Here is a 17,055-nt window from a genome sequence, read left to right as displayed (position 1 = left end):
AGTCAAAAATAAGACAAAAAAGTAGAATGATGGTTGCCAGGGGCTGGGGAGACAGAGGATGGGGTGTTATTGTTTAACAGCAACAGAGTTTCAGTTGTGAAAAGTGAGAAGACTTCTAGAAATGGATGGTGGTAATGGTTGTACAACAATATGAATGTACTTAATACCACTGAAATGTCTATGTTAAAATAGCTTAGATGGAAGGTTTTATGTATATGTAATTAAAAGAAAAAAATTTAAAAAACAGATCAAAGATCTAAATGTAAGAGCTAAAACTATAAAACCCTTAAAAAGAAACATAAATGTACATCTTTGTATCCTTGGATTAAGCAACACTTTCTTAGATATGACACCAAAAGCACAAAACTCTGCAAATCACTTATCTGATAATGGTTTGGTATACAGAATATACAAAGACTTCTTACAGCTCAACAATAAAGAACCCAATTTAAAAATGGGCAAAGGAGGGGCAAATGGGTGGCTCAGTCGATTAAGCATCTGACTTCAGCTCAGGTCATGATCTTGCAGTTCACGAGTTCGAGCCCCGCATACGGCTCTGTGCTGACAGCTTGGAGCCTGGAGCCTGCTTTGGATTCTGTGTCTCCCTCTCTCTCTGCCACTTCCCTGCTTGCTCTCTGTCTCTCTCAAAAATAAATAAACATTAAAAAAATATTTATTAATAAAAATGGGCAAAGGAAAAAACAAACAACAAACTTCCTTTAGCAACAACAACAACAGGGGCACCTGTGGCTTAGTCTGTTAAGTATCCAACTTCAGCTCAGGTCATGATCTCTAGGTTTGTGGGTCTGAGTCCCGTGTCAGGCTCTGTGCTGACAGGTCACAGCCTGGAGCCTGCTTTGGATTCTGTGTCTCCCTCTTTCTCTGCCCCTCCCCCAGTTCCACTCTGTCTCTCTCAAAAATAAACATTAAAAAAATAAGTAAATAAAAATGGGCAAAGGATACACCTTTCTCCAAAGAGGATGTATATATATGGCCAATGAGCACATGAAGAGATGCTCAATATCATTCAGTAATTAAGAGAAATGTAAATTATAACTACAATCATATATCACTTGACACCTACTAGGAAAGCTATCATCAAAATAATAAAGTAACAAGTGTTGATGACCATATGTAGAAACTAGAACATGCATACATTGCTGGTGGGAATGTAAAATAGTGCAGCCTGTTTACAAACAGTCTGGCGATTCCTCAAAAAGTAAACATCCAATTACCACATGACTCAGCAATTCCACTCCTAGGTATATATCCAATACGAACGAAAATTAATGTTCACAGAAAAATTGTAAAGTATTTGAAAAATACTGTTCAAGAAACATTATTCTTAACAGGTTAAAAAAAAATGGAAACAATCCAAATGCCCATCATCTGGTAAATGGAAAAAGAAAATGTTAGCTACCCATACAACAGAATATTATTCAGTCACAAAAAGGAATTCTAAGTACTGATATGTACTGTAACTTGGATATAGCTTGAAAACACTGTTAAACAAAATGAGCCAGACACAAAAGGTCACATGTTGTATGATTCCATTTATATAAAATGTCCAGAATAGGCAAATCCATATAGGTAGAAGGTGTGTGGAGGGAAAAGGCATAGAGCAGTCCAGGAAGTCCAACATCCGGTAATAGTTAAAAAAAAAAAAGGGAGAAAAGAGAAAAATGAAGTTAATGAATCCATGAACAAAATGATTCAATAAAATTTTTCAAAACTTGAGGACATGTGGATAAAGAAAATGGGGATAAAGAAGATGGAGTTATTACTCAGCCATCAAAACGAATGAAACCTTACCATTTGCAATGACGGGGATGGAGATAGAATGTATTATGCTAAGTGAAATAAGTCAGTCTGAGAAAGAAAAATACCATGTGATTTCACTCATACATGGAATTTAAGAAACAAAACATGAAAATATGGGAGGGGGGTAAAAAAAGAAAGAGAAGGAAACAAACCATAAGAGACTCTTGAGAACAGAGAACAAACTGAGGGCTAATGAAGGGAGACGAATAGGGGATGGATATTAAGGAAGGCACTTGTTGGGGCACCTTGGTGTTTCAGAGGGTTAAGGGTTTGACTTCGGCTCAGGCCATGATCTCCCAGTTCGTGAGTGTGAGCCCACCATGGGGCTCTCTGCTGTCAGGGCAGAGCCCGCTTCAGAGCCTCTGTCTCCCTCCCTCTCTCTCCCCCTCCTCCCCCACACTTCCTCTCTCAAAAATAAACAAACATTAAAAAAAAAGGGAGAGGGAGGGCGCTTGTTAGGATGAGCACTGGGTTTGTATGTAAGTGATGAACCACTGAATTCTACTCCTGAAACTAATATTGCACTGTATGTTAACTAGAGCTTAAATATAATTTGGAAAAGAAAACAAAATAAAACAAACAGGATGTGAATTTCTGGCTCAAAAAGACCAACTGAATGTTGAGCAAAATAAATGAAAATTGACCTACAACACCACTTGTCATGAAATATCACATGTGAGACAAAGAAAACCTGGGGGTGCCTGGGTGGCTCAGTCGGTTAAGCAGCCGACTTCGGCTCAGGTCATGATCTCGCGGTCCATGAGTTTGAGCCCTACGTCGGGCTCTGTGCTGACAGCTCAGAGCCTGGAGCCTGTTTCAAATTGTGTCTCCCTCTCTCTGACCCTCCCCTGTTCATGCTCTGTCTCTCCCGGTCTCAAAAATAAATTAAAAAAAAAGTAAAAAAAAAAAAAAATAAAAAAAAAAAAAAAAAAAAAAAGAAAAGAAAACCTGTAAGCTTCCAGAAAGAAAACTGGTCACATATACAGGATCAGAAATCAGAACAGTTTTGGACTTAACAGCAATCCTGGAAGCTAAAAGACAATGAATATACTACCACATAAGTAAAAAGAGTGCCACAGTAGTGGCCCTACTTCAGGCTCTAAAATTACAGATCAAGTCAAGTTTACTATCTGGGCTAAGAAACAAATAGCTCCTCTCCAAATGCCAATAAACACTGTTAGCTTCGGGTTGTTCCTTGAAGTCTGAACAATTTTTTAACCTTGTATTATGTTGCATGTGACCTCATTCAATTGAATTTCCACATCAAGTTACAGATTCAACAAAGAGGAACAGAAAGAATATACTGGAAAAAAAATAACTGCATAAGCATGTCTTGGGATTGCACTGTAAGGTAAACAGACTTTCTTCATTCAAGATTTGTCCCACAGTAATGAAAATAAAGGGTATAAATATTTCTCTCTCTCTTTTTTAAATATTTCTCTTTTCAAAAAGAATTCAAATTTCAGGGGCACTTGGGTGGCTCAGTCAGTTAAGCATTTGACTTCACCCCAGGTCATGATCTCACAGTTCATGAGTTTGAGCCCTACATCGGGCTCTGTGCTGATAGCTCAGAGCCTGGAGCCTGCTTCAGGTTCTGTGTCTCCCTCTCTCTCTGCCCCTACCCAGCTCATGTGCACGCACGTTTTCTCTCTCTCTCTCTCAAAGATAAATAAACATTAAAAATTTTTTTCAAATTCTTGTTTTAAACCAATTTAGTCAGTGTTTTAAACACTTGGGAAATGCTTTCAAATCAATCTCATAAAAGATATACTAAATATCATGGTAATTCACAGATTTTAAAAACAGCTCACAAATTATGTATGACATAGTGCCGGTATGTTCAATAATTTCAAAGTGGATTTTACTATTTCTAGTCAACAAAAGTGAAGCGCATTGCTTAAAGATATAAAAAATCTGGTCTACTACTAAACTCAGTGAGGATATGGTATTGCTTTAATGCAATTAAGTCAAGTAGGGGGGGGGTTCCACAAGCAATTCCCATCACCTACAACAACACACCTTTATGAAAACATGAATATTTCTAAATATGCAAAGATGCCAAACTTTAAAAAGAGAAGCTATTGAGGTGCCTGGCTGGCTCAGTCAATGGAGTGTGCTACTCTTGATCTTGGGAGTCATGAGTTTAAGCCCCAACTTGGGTGGAGAGTTTACTTAGTAAGAAAAAAAAAAAAAAAAAACCCTAAAAAAAAGACAAGCTATTGCTAACAAAACTTTAACACTAGAGCTAAATTAGGTAGTTCTGAATATTAAATTGCATGTAAGTACATAGGTGTTGGTCATATCAGTGTCTAAATCCTTTTGTATTCATAAACTATTTCATAATAAAAGATAAGTTTCAGAACTTTAATTACAGTTGTTTCCAACTATTTCTAAGAATGGAGACTAGCTTATAAGGTTACTAATCAAAACTACCTCAGAATATAACACTAAATTAAAACCATGGTCTTCGTTTACTCCAAGAATGGCTGTAGAAAAGGCCATATTCTCCACAATACATCGGGCTCTTCCCTTTCCAAACAGGACCTGGTAGAATGGCTACCACAAAGAAGGGTGTTAAGAAGAAGGGCTGTTCTGCCACCAATGAGGTAGTGACCAGAGAATATACATTAACGTTCAAAAGCGCATCCATTCAGTAAGTTTCAAGAAGTGTGCCCCTTGGCACTCAAAGACTTCCAGAAATTTGCCACAAAGGCAATGGGAACTCCAGATGTGTGCACTGACACCTGGCTGAACGAAGCTGTCTGGCCAAAGGAATAAGGAATGTTCCATACCTTACATGTGCAGTTGTCCAGAAAAAGGAGGATGAAGATTCACCAAACAAGCTCTATACACTGGTTACCTAAGTACCTATCACCATTTTCAAAAACTTATAGACAGTTAATGTGGATGAGAACTAAGTGCTGATTATCAAATAAAGGTTTAAAACTGAAGAGAAAGGAAGGGAGAAAGGTAAAAGAAAAGAACGAGCCATATTCCATAACTGGAAAAAGTGCTATGTGGTTACAATTACTGGGATAACTTCCTGTATCTGCTTTAAGTAATGTTCTATATGACTAGCACTATTACTTTAAACAGTTTTTATCTAAATATGTATGTCAAACAAAAAGTCCTTTATTTTACTTTGTTTTTAAAAATTCTGAGAAAATCTATAAGGGGATGTACATGACCCAGTGCAAGATGTCCAAGTCAGGAAAATTAAGGGCAACTCCTGGGGAGGGAAAGCAAGAATGGTATCTATGCAGGTGCACCCAGCGTTGGGAGGTTGATTATACTGGAAAATTGATGAAATGAGTACATTTATTAAGAGTAACAGGCTTCTCACTGTCAGAAAAGAAATGGTTATACTGGAAAGAAGAAATATAGGGTGAACCCTATGGCATTCGACTGGAATTAAGAGGTACCAATGTGAACTCATGTTTTTTTTTTTTAATATATACAGAGAAAACTAAATATACATGGAAATGTGTGTACTGTGTGTGTCCATGTGTCTGTATATACATATACATATTCCCTAGCTACATCCACTGATTATACTGAGAAAGCTCGGAAGCAGTGAGATTTCAAGAGCAGTGAGCATACCTAGCATCCAAATATTGATTTCTAAATACCATTTTCCAGTAAACAGAACTAGGAAGCCTTGGAAAAATAGATGATTACACAGCTAGAGCAGGGTATTAAAAAAAAAAAAAAAAAAAAAAAAGCCAGGGATATATTATGCTGCCAAAACAAACTAAATGCTCAAAGAATGATGAGGGAAAAACAAAACAACTGAGAATTAAAATAAATATTACTATAATCTACCTGAATAAAATAGTTTGAAATCATGAGTCCAAATATAAGTTTAAAAATAAGTAAGTTAATACTTTTGCATGACAGTGGGGTACCCAGGGTCCAAAACAGCTCCCAATGATCCTTGACTCCTAGTATTTAAACCCTTTAGTTCTCTCCCCTACACTATACCAGGTGTGGTCTATGAAACCAACAGAATATCGCAAAGTGATAGCATGTCACTTGGGAGATTAGGTTATAAAAGATACTGTGGCTGCTCGCTCTAGCTCTCTCTGGGGGCACTCTAAGGGAAGCCATGTCTTAAGCATACTCAGGCAGCCCTATGGAGAGATTTAAGCAGGGAGGAAATTAATCCTTTAGTCCAATAACCCACAAGGAACTGAGTTCTGTCAACAACCATGGGAATGAGCTTAGAAGAGGATTCTCCAGTCTTCAGGGAACTGCAGCTCCAGGCAATAGCTTGGCAGCAACATCAAAAAAGACCGTGAGCCAGAATCACCTAGCTATAAGCCATTCTCAGATTTCTGATCTTCAGAAACTATGGGATAATAAATGTTTAAGTAGCTAAGACTTGGGGTACTTTCTGTGAAACAAATAAATAACACAAATAAGATAAGTACATATTCTCAAAATGTCTCCTAATAAAATACTTATTTAATCATAAAGGGAAAAAGAGTTGGCTGTATAGTAAGGAACCGTGGTAGACATTACCTTAATCAAGTAATAGAAGTGAAAATTCTCAGTAATGGGTCAATTTGAAATTGCATACCACCTGACAGGATGCAATGAAAAGAATCCCACCAAAATCACATACCATTTGATAGGGTAACAAAGACAGTAACACAGCATTGCTTCTGACATTCCTACCACATATCCACAACCTAATCTAAAATTTGGGGTGTGTGTGTGTGTGTGTGTGTGTGTGTGTGTGTGTGTTTTAAATAGGCTCAATGCCAAATGTGGGGCTTGAACTCACAACCCTGGGATCAAGAGCCACATGCTCTACCAACTGAGCCAGCAAGGCACTCCATCCATGACCTAAATCTGATCGTACGAGAATAAACCCAAACTGAGGAACACTCTGCAAAATAACTGGTCTCTAATGTTTTAAAAGTGTCAAGGTCACGAAGCCAAGAAGAGACTAAGGAATTAAGCAAGAGTATACACAGATAATAAAATGCAACGAGTAACTCTGGACTGGATCCTTTTTCTAAACACATTATTGGAACAACTGGCAAAACCTGAATGGGGTCTGAGGATTACATGGCAGTAAAATCTCAATGGAAATTTCCTAATTTTGAAGGCTGTATTAGGATTATGTGGCAGAATGTCCTTGTTTATAAGAAATACACATTAAAGTATTTGGGGGTGATGAGACATCATGTTAACAACTTATTCTTAAATGGTTAAAGAATAAAATGTTCTAGGTATTGTATTTGCAACTTTCTAACTGTAGCAGTTAAGTCACAATGATTATATTAAAGCCTACCTTTTATGTAGTCTGTTTTTCCTTTCTACTCACCCTCCACAGGTCTGCAGGGTAAGTGACACTACCCTCATTCTATAAACAAGGAACCTGAGGCGAAAAAAAATCTGCGAAGTAACCTTGCCTAAGGCCACAGAGCTAGCACAGGACTCAACAGATATGTTATTCCAAAATCCCACTACTTTTTTCACCATATCACTTGCTGTCATTATTCGCTCAATATTGTTGACAAAAACTGAAGGCCTACTATGCATCAGATACTGGAAATATAATGAGCAAGACAAGGACTTTGCCCAGGAAAGCTCAGTCCAGAGGGGAAGAACAATCAATCATGTCTACATACTAAGAAATAGTTCTATAGTGGAACCCTACTGCCTGCATGCCTGGGGCACACAGGCACAGAGAAAAGCCATTTCTATTGGGTCTCCAAGGATAAATAAAGAATTCAGGAGGAGGGGGTGGGGTGAGAAGACATTCACTGTATAAGGAAAAACACAAAGACTAAAGGAAAATGTTTCTGAAAAGGATCAATCAGAACTATTTCAATTACAGTAGCATTTCTCACAAAACACTAGTCTGTATTCTAGGAATGAAACATAAAGGTGACAATATTTTTTGCCCTAAATTTTATCTACTTTTAATACATGTTTTTAAGAATATTACATATTTCTGCAGGTTTAAAGCCATAATTTGTCTGAAGAAACGAGAACACAAAACAAATGATGTCCATCTGTGTTGTGATGCACAAACAGCACTTACTCAAGGATATTATTGTCTATCTGACTCCACTATCTATCTAGTTTCTTGCCGTAATTCAATATATATTTGAGATTTAATCAAAGCATACTGTTTATTAAGTACTTCTACAATAGTAACCCATTCCCCATAGAGTTACAACTAGAATATGGAAGCTTTAAATAAAAAACAAAGTCCTTTGATTCTTAAGCCCCAAAAGTCAAATTATTTTGAAATAAACGTGAGCAAAGCATAAATTTCTTTTTGTTTTTTAATTAGACAACCTGTCTATTTCTACTCATGAGACAATTAACAATGTTGATAGTTGCCTAACTGCAAGAATGATGTCAAATACACACTTTGCATTCTTTTGCTAGAGTGTACCTGTTAGAAACAAATTTTTGTATTGTACTATAATGAAAGCTACATACAGTAACACATTTGATGCAGCCCTTGATGAAGATCTCTTTTATTAGGTAAGAAAAATACCATTTTAGGGTGCCTGGGTAGCTCAGCCGGTTAAGCATCTAAGTCTTGGTTTCCGCTCAGGTCATGATCTCACGGTTCTTGAGAGCAAGCCCAGCATCAGGTTCTGCACTGGCAGCATGGAACCTGCTTGGGATTCTCTCTCTCCTTCTTTCTGCCCCTGCTCTCTTTCTCTCACAAAATAAGTAAGTAAACTTAAAAAAAAAAAGTTTATAGTTTGACTTTATAAGAAACAATAATGTTTCCTCTTAATATATTTTGTTTTTAAATAATTTACCTAACTGTGATATATGCATTTTAATTGATTTACCCGGGACCATTTGTGAGGTCAATCTTAACCCAAGTGTGCAATGTTTCATGAATTCTTATTTGTATCCATCAATAATATTAGTTTGAAAAGCATTCCAATAAAGTTGGGAGACACTAGATATGAGGAAGGAAGAGACAGCAGTTTATCAGAAGCTAAGGAAAATGAGTGATAACAACGTTAACTATTATAAAAATTAAATAAAAACTGAGGAGGGTGTCCACTGAATTTGGCAATTAAGTAATGACCAGTGACCTTACTAAGCAATCTCAGAATAGTGAATAGACTATTCTTTTAAGAATTTTGGCACTGAAATGCCAGAGATGAGAGGGGAAAAAGAAGAGGAAAGAGGGGGAGGGGAGTTAAAAAGTTTTTTGTTGTCGTTTATTTTTGTTTAGGAAGCTTGAATGCTGAGGGGACTGAAGAGAAGAGAAGAGAAGAGAAGAGAAGAGAAGAGAAGAGAAGAGAGAAACTAGGAGAGTAAATTACTAGAGAGCAAGGACCTGGCAGAAAGAATACGAAAGCAAAAGTTAGATTGTCAAAGGAAAAAGTATAGCTTCTCCAGACACAAGAAGGAAGAAGAGTGATGACCAAGGTCAATTTGGAGCAATGGCTGGCTAAAGTCAAGATTACATGAATCTGAATCCTGGCTTTTCTTACCATAACCACAGAATCATAGACAAGTTTGTTTACTTTTCCAAGTGTCTATTCTCCCATCTAACCTGGGGAGAACAGAGTTCTCACAGGGGTGTTCAGAAGATTCAGTAATTGTGAAACTGCATGAGTACTCTAAAGATGGTAGCTACAGGGTTTTGTTTTTGTTTTCAAAAGCTTCAAAGGAAATCTGAAAGAATTCACATATTTCTATTTTCTCTGTAGAATAGGTAATTGGGTCACCAACTAACATTAAAACAGTGTTGAAGGACATGAGACAGGGATTCTTAATCTTTTAGAGATTGAAAACCCATTTAACTCTGATGAAAGGTTGAAAGGTATATGGAGAACAGAATATCCGAACTTTGTGTAGTTTTAAGGGAGTTCATACACATCTCTTCAATAATAAAAAGAGATGCTAAGGCAAAGATCTGGTTCCAAGGCACAGTTTGAATGCCCAACTGTTTGAACAAAAGAAAAAGACTGCATCCTTTGGATTTACATACCTAACAGATCCATAAGGGTACACAGTCTGCCAGAAAAGACACTGGACATACCCAAGAAACCCAGGTTCTTGATTCAGCTCTAGAAGTCACACGGCCTTTTCAGAGAGTAGCTCTGAGATGTGCTGCAGTTCTAACATTTTATGATTCTATTACGTGAAACGTCACCTGACTCTGGAGACAGATCAAATGGTACTTTATTTTCCTATGTCATAGTTAAATATGATTTTGAAGGTTAGCCTGGGAACCTAACCACCAAAACTTTATTTCTACAGAAATAAAAAAGTGTGCTCCTGCATTTCTGGGATGAGGTTGCAGAGGTTCCTGGCAGCATCAGGCATGAGTCAGGTATTCCTATCCTGGGAACCGCCTAGGATATTTTAGCAGCCCTCTCTCTGGACTAAAATATCTAGAATTGGACTTTGTCAAAACTTCCTCTTTGTCAGTCAGTAGTACAGTAATACACACTGAGAGTGTCTAAAGCAACCAAAATTAAGTTATCCTTCAAGGATGGCTGTTTAAATTACATTTAAATAGCAACCTGGAAGAGCCAAAGAAAATTTCTCAATCCAATGAAACTTTGTAAAGAAAGAATCATTTCCTAATGAAAAACTAAAAAAACTAAAACTAAATAAAGAATCTCTGCAGAGATTTCAAGAAACTTATTTTTTGGAGTAAGAAGGTGTATCTGCTTTCTAAGATAGATCTAATTCAAACAGCTATCTTCAGTGAACCATTTATTAAGGTTACCAATACTCCACAGAACAGTTTGATAATTTGCTTTGCCATTTTGACAAGAATTCACTTTACCCTTACCTCTGATAATACTGTGGTATCACGATTAAAATACAGTATTTTAAAATTATTTTTTAATTTAATACTGTTGCAGTGTTACAAAGATAAGAATCAATCCTTTTGTAATCTTCCAATCTCAAAACATTTTCAAAGTGTGCAGTCTATACAAAGATGATTCACAACATGAAACAGAGCAGAATGAGGTTAAGAGTAAGATACAAACAAACTTCTGTGGGAATCAATGCATGTACTAAATTGGCTTTCCCTATGACCTCACACATAACCATATAAAAACCTCAGCAAAGAAGTTAATTAACAGTTCACACACACACACAAAAAAAACCTACTTAATCTTGCCCATCTACATAAAGCAATAAACTTTTGAAACTTTAAAAAAGATAGCAACTATGGTTTAAATGATTCAATCCTTACATTCCTGACTGCTTACTGAACCTCAATCTTTTAATGTTAATTCATAAATTAAACTGGAGCCTACCAAACCTGTCAGAAGTATGTTTTGTTTTTAATTTGAATTGGTTGCCAAAATCTAGATTTGTGGCTTCCCTTTTAAGGGGGGGGGGGGGGGGGGGGGAAGACCTGGCAACAGTGGGCCCACAGATCTTGGTAACAGCAACATTTGGAGACAGCAGGGTAGCAGCTGCCTGCCCTCTTCTGATAGCATATGTAATTTCTAGTTCCCCTCAATTTTTTGCTCACTTTGGTTACCTGGTTGGCCTAGAACTATCAGAGTTTGAAATCTTTATTTTACTGAGGTTCCCCCCCACTTCCAGGAGTGATGTCTCTTGAGGGGTTTTAGAAGAAACTAGCTCTAAAAATCTTTATCATACGAACAGAATAAATCAAGTAATAATCCTGGCATTAAAGCCATGTATACCGAATGTTAACTATAAATATCAGGATAACAGTAAAATGTACAAGGCACTATTACTGTTAAGAAAATAGTTTATAGTATCCTAACTTTGGTCTGTCTTCAACTCCTCAAAGAATCAAGACATTGTCTTTTATCCTTCCCCAGAATAAAGAAATTAGCCCTGTATTTCAATATTATAGCACTCTAAGAGCACCCAAAAGTCTCCTGCATCTGTGTAACAAAAGAAGAAAAACAGGAAGTAAAAAAGGTCTGTGAGCAGCCAAAGAGACCACACAGTTCACAGAACACATGAAGCCCTCGTCACTCAGAGCCTACTGGATCTTATTTTAGACATAATTTTAATAAGCTCCGTGATCTGGTTTCCCAGCCCACAACAGATGAGATGCAGCCAACTGGAAAAGGGCTGGGGGTGGTGCTGCTAGAAGCAGACACTCAAAGCATCAAAATCAAAGCTAAACACCTATAAAGTCAGTAGCAAACCTCAAAACACAGTAGGCTAGGACCATTTGGTGTGGATACAACAAGCCCAGAGGGTCCCGATCCTTGCAAAGAACTATACTGGATGTTGATGATGACCCTTTTTGGTATACTCTATTAAAGCATAGGTCAAGAGACCTTAAAGTGCGTATCAAAATAAAGTCTATGAAGTCTATCAAAAGCTTTTGCCATAAACACACGGCATTTAAAGAACTGTCAATCTCACAGAACACTATTTCCTTCTGTCAAAGAAAGAAGATATTGAACTCCTAAAGATGCTGCATATCAAATGTATTTGCTTTCAGCAAAATTTTATTAGAACCTAGATGAAGTTCATGATATCTAAAGTCAACAGAGTATTAACGTAGAACTTTTTTTTTTTTTTTAAGAAAATGGTAACTGGGAAGGTTTAAGACCAAGATTAATTACATAAGCCAACTAAGTTTTTTCTGTATTCCACTGTAGATACATTACTAGGGTCAAGAAGAAGATATGAAAACTGGTCTTATCCATACCTAGGTTAAGTCTGGACTCAACTTAAAACTGACATTACACAGGGGCACCTGGGTGGCTCAGTCAGTTAAGTGGTTGACTTCGGCTCAGGTCATGATGTCACAGTTTGAGGGTTCGAGCCCCGTATCGGGGCTGTCAGCGAGGAGCCTGCCTGGGATTTCCTCTCTTTGCCCCTCTGCATGCACGCGTGCTCTCTCTCTCTCTCAAAATAAATAAACTTTAAAAAATTGGTATTACAAAAAAAATTGAAAAAGAAAATTTCCATTTGTTTTCACAATTTTATTGACTAGTATACCAAAAATAAATTTTGTATTTCAAATCCCTGTCAGTCTCAGAAGTTAAGCATACTCTGGAAAGGGCTCTAGATTATAAACCAGGAGGGTAAAAGGCTAACTGTGAGTTTTAAAAGTTCAAAGTATCATTGCCTAAGCTTAACTTTCCTTATTAAAATTTTTATAAGAAGATATTTTAAAGAAAATCTAAAGAATACGTAGTAACTCAAAAAAAAAAAAAACCAAAAAACAAAAAAACCCCACATTACCAGGGCAAGTATATTAAAAGATTAAAATACATGTTTTGAATGTTACTTTTTTTTCCTGAAAAATGTAACGCACATCAATTAACATAGACACTAAAGGATATATTTCTTGATCTGTAAGTTATCACACATACTTCTCTTCAGGTTTTAAAATAAGAGCACGGGGCTGGGGCCGGGAGGGGGGGGGGTTAAAAAAATTTTATACAGTTACAATCTCAAATTGGTACTTCCCAATTAGACTGTAGAAGAACTCAGCAACTCCTAAATGCCTTAAAAATACATATATATTTTTATGTGGATGACCATCCCTCCGCGTGCTTCAGTCCCTTAAAAAGTTCTTTAAGAAATTTCCCCTTAAGTTTCAAGCTCCTTTTAACACATAAGCGGCTTCATTTCAATACAAGGTTTACTCTGTCTAAAGTCTGCCTTTTTTCATTTGTTAGAAGTCAAGTAAATCCAAACAAGTTGGTAAGGCTCTAACCTAATTTACAGTAAGCACTGGATTAATTTCACATTAAAGGTTTTTGACATGAATGAAATGAAGACCAAGTGCAAACAGGTATCTTAATTGTCCAACAGCCTGCATTTTCACTGAGTTTAGGGTAAGGTGAATATTGCTTCTCTTTCCCTTGCATCTCCATCCCATTCCTCCGATGGATAACCAATCTACTTGTAAGTGGCTAGCGGTTTAATAGAGCCTCTCCAAGTAACCAAGTGAAACACCAACAAAAATCAGAAGTACAATCGTACTTCACCACTTCTAAGAAAAAAAAACATGATAGGGGCACCAGGAGGTTACAATATTGGAGGGACCCTAAATTTTAAGCCAAGCCCATACTCTAGAAACTGTATAAGGAATACCTCCATACCAGTAACTAAATAACCTTTCATCGTAAAGGGCAAAGACATCCTTTCAAATGGAAAAGTCTAGCAAAATTCCTTCCAAATTAAAAGAGTCTCCTTGAACATATTACCTAATTTAAGCGTTAAAATCCATTTTATGAAGACACTGTAAAAGGAAACTTTAATTTCTCCAGTGGTTTTCAACGTGCAAGTTTCTAGCTCTACCCTTGCAAATTTAACAGCTTTTCTATTAGATCCATTCCTGTAAAACTGAAGTGTAGTTTCTTACATTTGGCAACCTCAAAGAACAAAACGCTTCTCTACTTCCCTCCTCCATCAAGAGTCATGTTTTTTGTTTTGTTTCTCCTTCTGAACTTCCTACTCTTAAGTTTCTGGACAAGTAGAGTGGACCGAAGTGTATGGCCACCAAGAGGTAAGTGAACTCAAGAAATACTTGTAGATCGGACAAAAAGGCTTCCTCTGTCTGCCTGGGACATGGGCTCCAAGCTCAGGCGGGTCGGTGGAAGAAGCCATAGCAGGTGGGCGGGGGTGGGCGGGAGGTGGGAGAACACAGGCAGTGATGGGGCGAGGAGCCCTTTCGACCTCTGTCAAAGGGGCAGCTCAACGCCCCAGCCCCAGCTCCCCCTCCCGGCATGGCCGGACAATGGCCCTCTAGCGCAGCAGTCCCAAGCCGGGCAGAGGCCCTGGGACTCCATACCACGCGGGGCCTAGAAAGGAGGCCAGGGAGGAACGCAGAGCGGGCCAGCGCACCTCCGGCCTAAGCTCGGACCGCGAGCCGGGCCTCTACCGGCGCCATCACTGGGAACAGGGTGGAAAGGGCGCCCGGCAGGGCCATCGCCGGCAGCCGGGTCCGAAGAGGCCGCGAGCCAGGCGGAGGCGACGGCGGGAAGTGCAGGCCGCAGCCTGCTCAGCTGGCCCGCCCAGCGGCCGGAACCCTCAGCCGACCTCCGGCCGCTTACCTTGTGGATTCTCTTCAGAGCCATCGTGGGAGGCGGGTGGCGGTGGCCCCCGGGGCGGGGACGGGGACAGGGGAGGGACGGGGAAGGGGCGAGGGGGCGCGAGGCCGCCTCGGTGATCGCGGCTCGGCTGGAGAAGATGGGCAGTTCGGGAGCGCGGGTTCGGCAGGATGGACTGAGGGCCGCGGCCCACTCTGCTCCTGAGCCTGCCGCAGCGGTCACCGCATCACCCGGCGGCGGCCCCTTTATGCGCTGCCGCCCGAGCCGCCGCCGCTACCGCCGCCGCCGCCGCCGCCGTAGCTGCCTCTTCTACCTAATCTCAGCACCGCCTCCTCAGCCGCCGCGGATCCCTCCGCCGGGGAGCAAGAGCCCTGGCCTCGGGCTCGGCCGGCGCCGCTCGATCGGACAACCAGAGGGACTGCCTGCTGCAGGTGGACGGACGGACGCGCGGGCGGACGGGCGGGCGGCGCCGCCGGGGTGGGGCCGCCGGAGCGCGGGGTGGGCCCAGGCCGAGGGGCAGGTCGGGAGGCGCGGGGATTGGCGGGCTATGGGAAGGAGGGCCGGACCGCGCCGGCGGCGGAGGGATACGGGCCGCCCCTGTGAGTATCTTACGCGCCGTCTCCTTCGCCGCCACGGCCGCCGAGAGGATGACGTCGCGAAGCGCAGGGAGGAAATCTCGCGAGATTCTTGGCGCGGGTGGTACCTCCTTGCGCGCCGCAACCCTTGAGTCCCTTGCCTCGGGTACCCTCATGTGTGGCATCGAACATCCATAAACGTTTAAAAGCGAATGTTTTCCAGGTCACTTGATCAGCGCCATAGCATAGACTGACCCGGGAGGAGGTACTTAGGCCCATTGCAATGTTCTCGAAGGAGGAAGGGACTTGTCCAAGGTCACACAGCTTTATAGAGGCAAAGCTGTGACTTCCGTGAAGTGCAGGGTCTTGTCAGAGCGCTTTCTAGAAGCCTTGTAACATCCAGGGCACCTGCTGGGAATGTGTTTCTTTGAGCATTCCTCGGGCAGCTGTGAGATGGCCTTTATGACCAGGCCCCCAAGAGGATGACAACTTGAATGTCCATTAGCCTGTACAGACGTGTCACTTGTAGGAGAGGTACCCACACCTTGTTCTGCTTGGTGAATTGTTACAGACAAGCACTGCAGCAGTTACCTCAGGAAAAACAAAGAACCAAAAAACGTGTAGTGTGTGCTCCAGTAGTTAAAACCAACCTTGTGGTTCAGATCACCATCAGGAGCAAGCCTAGAAAATCTATTCTGGAGTTGCTTTTTAGGAGGTAGAGACAAAAGCTAATTCACTGAGGAACTACTCTTGTGTTGAGTCCTATGCCATGACCAGTGAGATACAAGACCAGGCCTAGGCTTGGAGGTACTAACTACCTGGCTGGGGGGCACACAAGAGAATATTAAGGATTTTTTTCCTGGGGAGTGATGCCCACATTCTCACATCCATCCCGAGGTTTTCTGATTCTAAAACTGTGTTCTTTCCTCTATCTGGAAGTGACCTTGGATATCATTGATTCTAACCTGAATTTTGAAAGGAGAAACTGGAGCTCCTAAGAGAAAGATCCTGTGAATCGTTACCCAATAGGTCAGTGGCAAAATTTATACTGCCTCACCTACTGAGTAAAGGTTGGACCAATGGGACAGGCCACTGTGGATCCAGCAAATCAAAGGAGGGGAAAACTGCATCCAGTCATCCAAGGTGGATGTATTTGAGGTTGGAGGTGAAGAGGAATATTCTACAGTCCCAAATCTTTTTTTATTTTTTATTTTTTAATTTCTATTTTAGAGAGCATGAGCAGGGGAGAGGGCCAAAGAGAGAGAAAAAGAAAAAGAGAGAGGGAATCTTAAGCAGTCTCCCAGTTCAGTGAGGAAACTGATTCAGAGCTCGGCCTCACAACCCTAGGATCATGACCTGAACCATAATCAAGAGTTTGACACTCAACTGACTGAGTCACCCAAGTGCCCCCTACCCAAATCTTTTCTTCCTAAGAACTGTGATAGAAGAGGTACAAAAATGCCCATTGTTCAAATTTAAAACTTTTTTCTTCAACCGGTAAGTTTTTTGTATTAAAAAAACTATCTCTACATCTCTATATAGATATAGATATAGATTAGATATAGATATAGATATAGATAGATATATATGGGTTGCAAGAAATACAGGTAATCAAAAAAAAGGAAATAAAAGTCAACCATACT

General features: G+C 40.0%; 1 protein-coding gene across 3 annotated transcripts in view; it reads right to left on the bottom strand.

Annotated features, from left to right (window-relative positions):
* The window catches only part of UBE2D2 (ubiquitin conjugating enzyme E2 D2), a 53,601-nt gene extending 38,225 nt beyond the window's left edge, over positions 1-15,376 (bottom strand). Inside the window, exon 1 of one of the 3 annotated variants that reach the window (XM_049649353.1) lies at positions 14,841-15,376. In XM_049649353.1, the coding sequence (XP_049505310.1) occupies positions 14,841-14,864 (24 nt within the window). In that variant the 5' untranslated portion in view covers positions 14,865-15,376. The remainder of the gene's footprint in view (positions 1-14,840) is intronic. The other 2 variants (XM_049649354.1, XM_049649356.1) reach the window with 2 other exon arrangements.
* Positions 15,377-17,055: the final 1,679 nt, after the last annotated feature.

This window comes from Panthera uncia, assembly GCF_023721935.1.
Source record: "Panthera uncia isolate 11264 chromosome A1 unlocalized genomic scaffold, Puncia_PCG_1.0 HiC_scaffold_17, whole genome shotgun sequence".
NCBI lineage: Eukaryota > Metazoa > Chordata > Mammalia > Carnivora > Felidae > Panthera > Panthera uncia.
Note: the sequence above shows the minus strand (reverse complement) of the source record. Positions and strands in the feature narration are given on the sequence as shown.